General features: G+C 45.7%; 1 protein-coding gene across 1 annotated transcript in view; it reads right to left on the bottom strand.

Annotated features, from left to right (window-relative positions):
* LOC122258739 (uncharacterized) overlaps window positions 1–7,500 on the bottom strand; it is a 27,159-nt gene that overhangs the window by 487 nt on the left and 19,172 nt on the right. Inside the window, 3 exon segments of the mRNA XM_086532325.1 lie at window positions 1–51; window positions 3,649–3,773; window positions 4,149–4,262. The exon segment at window positions 1–51 is cut by the window's left edge and continues 487 nt beyond it. Coding sequence (XP_086388451.1) covers window positions 1–51; window positions 3,649–3,773; window positions 4,149–4,262 — 290 coding nt within the window.

The raw sequence follows: 7,500 nt of genomic DNA, 5'->3' as shown, positions 1-7,500 counted from the left end.
GCAGTAGATGTAGAGGGCGCCTGTCCACTCGCGCCACAGCTGCTCCATCCGCTGTTGGGGAAGCGGACGGTTAGTCGCGTGAGAACTATCGTAGGAAGATATGCTCTCTCTCTCTCTCTCTCCTTCTCCCTTTCCCTTTTCCCCTCGTCTCCCTCTTCCCCTTCATCTCACTTTTCCTCTAACTCTCCCTGTCGTCCGTCTCCCTTCCCCTCTCTCCCTCTCTCTTTCCCTTCTTCTCTCCCTCTTCTCCTTCATTTATCTTTCCTTCTTCCCCTTCATTTCTCTTTCCTTCTTCCCCTTCCTTCTCCCTTTCCTTTTCCCTCTTCCCCATTCTCTCCCTCATCTGCTCCCTTTCCCTATTTCCCTTCCTCTCCATCTCTCTCTCAGTCGTGTTGTATCACTCGTAGAAGTAGGACGTGTTTCTAGTGCTGTCCCCAATCGTGGGATTCCCCGAATCCTGTGTTTATCCCGCCCCCCCTGTTAGTCCTTGGACAGGGAGCGAGTGAGGTGCCTTGGGCCCTTCAGCAAATTTTACGCATCTCTTGCGTATGATATTTGATTTTCAAGGCCATGTGATTATACTGCACAGGGCTCTGGCGTATTCGCTGGCGACCACAGAGAAGCTCTGAATTGCTTCGCGGACTGACATGAGGTCGCCAGGTGTCAACATGGCTCCCGTTGCCACATCGGTGTCCCTGAATTCTGATCCGGCAACTGACAAATTGGACTGCACAAACGGAACTCCAGTGAATAAGTGAAAACTCCAGTGACGCGGAAAGCGACTTTGAAGGAAAGGAAAGAAGACTGAAGGACGACGATATGGAAGTCAACAAGGCAATTCTCGTGGATGAGGTTAGTGGCAGAGGGAAGGTCAGAAGAAGGTTGTTATTCCCAGAATCTTGCGAAATGTCCTTCATGAAAAAGTTAGAGTGAGCAATTCAACTTGGAAAAGAACATTTTGAGTCGCTACTAAAGGTGGCGAAGAGAAGACCGTATCTTACGGTACAGAACGAAGAAGCGGAGGAGGGCCTGACATCTCAGGGGTATAAGGGGACAGTGCTAGTTGTCCCACAGAAAGGGGTATACATGACGAAGGTCATTCTATTTCAGCATCCCTTAGAATTGGACCCAGACTTCCTGCTCTGCGACGAGAGGATTGTTTGGGTGAGCCAACAGTCCTGTGCCTCAAGTGCAGCAGATGAGGACACTTCGTGGACCTGTCAGAGGACGCCAGATGCAGGTTCTGTGGCAGGAAGCATGACTCCAGGCTCTGCAGAGCAAAAATAGACAAAGGAGAGAGGGTGAAACTGCTGCTGCAATGGCGGAGGCTTGCACAATGCTGGGGCCCTATCATGCAAGGCGAGGCCAAGGGTGGAACCTAATTCCTCGGCTACCTATAAAGAAAACGAGCAAAAGGCAAGAGGACTGACCACCAGACGACCTGAGCAGGAGAGTATTCCTGTCCCGCCCCCCCAATGCTTGGTTGCAAGGCCCACCGCGAGGACTGCAACTCCAGGAAAACGACGAGAATGCCACGAACGGACAAACCAACAGCTAGACGAGAAAGGATACTGCAGCCCAGGAAACGACGCGGGGCAGTGATGCAGATTCCCCGGTAAAAGAGATATCTGCAATTACTGGAGTGTCGCATACATTAGTGCAGAGGATGGATGCAATTGAAAAAAAAAACTTGCGATAGTGATGGATAGTGGTGTAGAAGACAACAAAAACTGAGTGGAGGCTGAGGAAGAGACTCCACTGCATGGAAACATTCCATAGTTGTCCCCATTTTTGAAAGTGGAGAGAATAATGATGCTAGCAGTTCATAGCATCTCGAGAAGGCCAAAGAATCTCAGCTCACGAAACACCTCGAAGGGAACAAGTTCCTTAGTTGCATACAGGGCGGCTTTATGGCGAATCGACCCACCAGAACAGCTCTTAATCAAACCGTATAATAATATTGACAAAAAGGAAAATCTCCCTACTCTTCCTTTGCGATTTTTATCTAAAGCCTTTGATCGTGTTAGCCATAAAAATCTTAATTAACATATGTATCGGCATGAGAATAGATTCCTCTTGTTTCGAAAGTTACCGACAAAAGAACCCAGTCGGTTCGCATCAGGAATCACTTATCTCCAATAAGTGAACTTTCTTCCGGTGTCCCGCAAGGACATGTTCTCGCTCCAATCTTATTCACAATTTATGTAAATAACTTATCAAAATATGTATCCAATTGTCTTCTTACCCTCTACACCAACGACACATTTAGTCCACACAGGTACTATAGGACGCATTGACGCCTTCATCTGTTCCCAACGCGTTCGTTCTTAGGTTAAACACCCATGACATCAGTATCTGGGGCGATACTCATGATACACAACCACAACGTGTACAGACACTGCAAAACGTTGTTGCCAAAATCGCTTTGGACTAACTACTAACTCTGGCTTCAGGTCAAGGGTATTTTGGAGTGAAATCAGTTCTTCCTCTACCATTCCCGATGCCTCTCTTGTTGCTGATAAAGAAGAACGAGATGGCGGGATCGGGTGATTCTTTACCTACAAGAACTGGTGGCTAAAGATCAGGAAGTTGGAAATGGTCACGTCGACTGCATTCAAAGTGAGGTGTAAAAAGCCTCCTGCATGGATCTTTACAATTCCCTTATAAAATTAAGTATTAAACATTACTACAAAGAATCAGAATTTACTATTTATCCTAAAAACATCTATTTCTACTGAAGACTGTTCCCTAATACGGAGTGTGCTCATGATTTTTATCTATACAATGTATGTCATCTTTTCGACGAGTCAAAATCCGCCTTCTGAATATTTAATTGCAGTGTTTTATGGCTGTATTTTATGCATTATATGTAATGCCTGTGTGCTATATTACTATATGTGACTGTTACAATTTTGTTGTTTGCCTTTTAAACAAATAAGAATGCAGATTTTGATAGTATTATTATATTCTGTACTCAGTAATAGTGCCCTGAATTTTATTTGAATAGGAATTTACCCATACATTTTTAAAGCACTGTGTCTATAGATACTTCAATTTCAGGTATCTCACTAATTAAATCTTATAAATCATATGATGTGTAAAGAATAACCATATTCTATTATAGAAATAAGGTTCTGATTCTGATTCCTCTCTCCCTCTCCTTCTTTCCCTTTATCTCTATCTCCTCCTCTCCCTCTCTCCCTTCATCTCCATCTCCCCCTCCTCTCCCTCTCCCTCTCCCTCTTCCCCTTTGTCTACCTCTCCCTCTCGCTTTCTTCCCCTTCCTCTCCATCTCCCCCTCCTCTCCCTCTCTCCCTTCATCTCTTTCTCCCCCCTGCTCTCCCTCTCCATCTCCCTCTCCCTCTCTCCCTTCATCTCTATCTCCTCCCTGCTCTCCCTCTCCCTCTTTCCCTTCCTCTGCCTCTCCCTCTTCTCTTTCATCTCTATCTCCTCCTCCTGTCCCTCTCCCTTTCCCCCTTCGTCTCCCCCTCACTGTCCCTTTTCCCTTCCTCTCTATCTCCCTCTTCCCTCCCTCTCCCGTTTTCCCTTCCTCTCTAGCTCCCCATCCCCCTTCCCTGTCCCTCTTCCCCTTCCGCTCCCTCTTTCTCCCTTTTACCCCTCGTCCCTCTTCTTCTCCCTCGGCCTCACCGGGTCGAGCTCGCCCTCGAGTGTCTTGAATCCGAGGAGGATGTAGCAGCGCGCCCACTGCGAGGGGTCGGACGGGCACGTCACCAGGAGCTCCGGCACCCACGTCACCAGCTCCTCGAACACGCCTGCGGAGAGAGGCGTCGATGAGGGCGGCGTCGTCGTGCGTGTGTCTGATAAGAAGGGTCATGTAAGTGTGTGTGGGAAGTGTGAGAAAAGAGAAGGAAGAGAAGAGAGAGAGAGAGAGAGAGAGAGAGAGAGAGAGAGAGAGAGAGAGAGAGAGAGAGAGAGAGAGAGAGAGAGAGAGAGAGAGAGAGAGAGAGCGAGAGAGAGCGAGAGAGAGAGAGAGAGAGAGTGTGTGTGTGTGTGTGTGTGTGGGTGTGTGTGGATGTGTGTGAGTGAGTGAGTGAGAGTGAGTAAGTGAGTGATTGTATGCGTGTGCGTGTGTGTATGCGCGTGTGTATGTATGTGACCTTCCCCCCCCCCCCCCCTGTATACCTTACCCCTCTGCAGGACCCACTCGGCGCCCGGCGAGTCGTGCTGCGAGAGGAACGCCTGTCCCGTCACGCGCTGGTTGTCGGGAACCGCCTCCGAAACGTGAACCACCGGGAACTGCACTGTTGAACCACAGAGGAAAAGGATGAGTCTGCTGATGATAGTCATGCTAAGAATCAGAGCAATAGTGATGATGATGATGATGGCGATGGTGGTGGTGGTAGTGATGATGGTGATGATGATGATGATGATGATGGCGATGGTGGTGGTGGTAGTGATGATGGTGATGATGATGATGATGATGATGGCGATGGTGGTGGTGGTAGTGATGATGGTGATGATGATGATGATGATGATGGTGATGGTGGTGGTGGTAGTGATGATGTTGATGGTGGTGGTAGTGATGATGATGCTGGTGATGATAGTGATGATGGTGGTAGTGATGGTGATGGTGGTGGTGGCAGTGATGATGATGATGATGGTGGTGGCGGTGGTGGTAGTGATGATGTTGGTGATGGTGGTAGTGATGATGATGATGATGGTTGTGGTGGTAGTGATGATGATAATATGAGGAATAGCAATGATAACAATGACAAAGAAAGGGATAATGATAGCAAAGATTAATAAGTGATAATAATAACAACAATAATAATGATGATAATAAAAATAGCAATAAAATTTATAATAATGATATCAATAACAATATTAACATTCAAAAGCTGACTTTATATGACCGTATTTTTTACATGGACTTTATACTAGATATTGTTTAATTTCGTTTGACTACTGCCTGTGTGAAGGTTTTTCTTCATCAACATCCTATATTGATACATCTTTGGTAAGAACGTATATAACAACGACCATTTGTACTGAATAAATAGTGGATGAATAGAAGAAGAAAAAGACAAACATATTCTACGCCCAGACACGAGATAACACGGAAATCCCACTAAGAGTTTACGGAAAGGAAGGACGGATGGTCACGCCGGTTAACCCGACCGCCCAACCGCCCATACACAAGCTGTAAATAGTAGCAGGTTTCTGGCTTCTCGTTCCATCCAAAGGGCGTGGGAGATAAACCCCTGAGCGTGTGTATTTGAGCACAAGGGCGTCCTGTGTACCTGCGTCACATTGCCACAAGCCATACAAAAACGAAGGCTCGCCCCCGCCCTCACCCTTCCCCCGCCCCCGCCCCCACCCTTCCCCCGCCCCCGCCCTCACCCTTTCCCCACCGCGCCTCGTGGAAGCCGCACAAACGCCCACTTTAAAACGGTGGCTGACGTCCGCGTTCGAAATGTTTTGCTGGCGAGAGTAAAAAAATGTACCCGTGATTACTACTACTACTACTACCACTATCACTAATGGTTATGGGAACTAATACTAGGCCTTCTACTATTGCTTCCATCACTATTATCATAATTAATATCATCATGATGAGATTTTCCAAGGGCAGAATCCTTTGTTTCAGAGACTCCCAGACTATGATCCTAGGCTAAACCTCGAGCGCTGCTCGAAACACACCGCAGATTTATAAAGTCTATGAACCGAAAAATGCATGTCTAACACATACAAAGATCTATTGACTTTATGATATGGACGGGTAAATTTGCAGTCATGAAAACAGTAATGATTAGCATAATATACTAAGTGTGGCATCAAATTGGATTCTAAAATAGGCAATAATCACATGGAAATCGGAAATGTACAAGCAATTAAACTGCCCTCCTAAACAGTTCTTCTAAAAAACACGTTCTTTTATAAACACCAAAGCTTGAAGTTGCTGGACTCAGTGACTATCATGAAGCTGAACTTCTGTTCAATTGTGCTTCAGGGCTGAACAACCGTAAGTAGAAATCTTGTAAATTAAATACGACAAAGGGATGGATCCGCACTTCGACCTCGGGCTGGAAGGGCCTTGGGTCTAGGGTCTTCCCGTCCCTCTCTCTGCTCGGATAGACCGAATAAAGCCTATCTCAACGAAGTAAAATATCGGGGAAGCAATACAGTAATCTATGCTCAGTTTCATAAAGAAGGGTAGCAGTCAGAAACGTTTTTTTTTTTTTTGTAATAAAAAAAAAAAAAAAAAAAATCTGAACTTTGGCTTCAGGTCAAGGGCATTTCGGAGCGAAATCAGTTCTTGCTCGACCATTCCCGATGCCTTCCTTGTTGCTGATAAATTGGTCAGTCTGGCATTTTAAGCAGAGTCTGATATCTATCAGACTTGTTTCTATGTAGCTCATCCTGGATGCAATGATGCACTTGCCGCCTTTTCTAATCTATAGAGCCGATGGTACGCTTGGACAACTGGAGCTTAAGAGCCCCCAGCCCAGAGCGTGCACTTAACAAAGGCGCACATGCACCCACACGTGTGTGAGGTGCCCTTATTTCCGCCATACGAGCTCAGTTTGCTGTTCCCGATACACATCACCTCGAAATCTAAGTCGGGTTGTGACAATATGGAAGTCAAATTCTAAGTTAATTTTCAGTAAAGCATCGATCTGGCGAGCTCGCCCTGTGTTCCTTGTTATTACTGGGCTGGATATCCCTGGCCTACAATGGCCACACATCGGACCCTTGGCCTTCGCGGAGTGCCACTTGTCCTCCGTCAGAGAGAGAGAGAGAGAGAGAGAGAGAGAGAGAGAGAGAGAGAGAGAGAGAGAGAGAGAGAGAGAGAGAGAGAGAGAGAGAGAGAGAGAGAGAGAGAGAGAAAGAGAAAGAGAAAGAGAAAGAGAAAGAGAAAGAGAAAGAGAAAGAGAGAAAGAGAAAGAGAGAGAGGAGAGAGAGAGAGGAGAGAGAGAGAGGGAAAGAGAAAGAGAGAGAGAGCCCAACCATGGGATAAGATAAAGCCATGTCTTGCGCATTAATTTGGTGATGTTTCATTCGTCGTTTCTTAGTTGTTCGTGGCTTCGTTTGTCTCCACCTCCGCACTGCCGCCATCACTCTGCCTTCTCCAACGCCCTTTTCCCCACGCCCCTTGGACCTCCCTAGCGATCTCAGGGGCCGGTCGCGCCCACACTCAGAAACGCTTTATTTTCTATATTTATGTATTTACTTTTATTATCATCGTGATTTTCATTAACATTATCATCACCACCATCAGCAATATTACCATGATCATGTTTATAATTATTATCATCATTGTTCTCATTACCATTATTAGTCTCATCATCATTATCATTACCATTATTAGTCTCATCATCATTATCATCAATATAATCATCTTCCTTATCATCATTTTATTAAAATGCTACTATCCTCTCATTATTATCATCATCATCATTATTCTTATTGTTATTATCATCATCATTACTATTGCTCTTATTATTATTATTATTATCATCATCATTACTATTGCTCTTA

The sequence above is a fragment of the Penaeus japonicus genome, unplaced genomic scaffold, assembly GCF_977035675.1.
Source record: "Penaeus japonicus unplaced genomic scaffold, GWHDUDI00000001_assembly GWHDUDI00000037, whole genome shotgun sequence".
Taxonomy (NCBI): Eukaryota; Metazoa; Arthropoda; class Malacostraca; order Decapoda; family Penaeidae; genus Penaeus; species Penaeus japonicus.
Note: the sequence above shows the minus strand (reverse complement) of the source record. Positions and strands in the feature narration are given on the sequence as shown.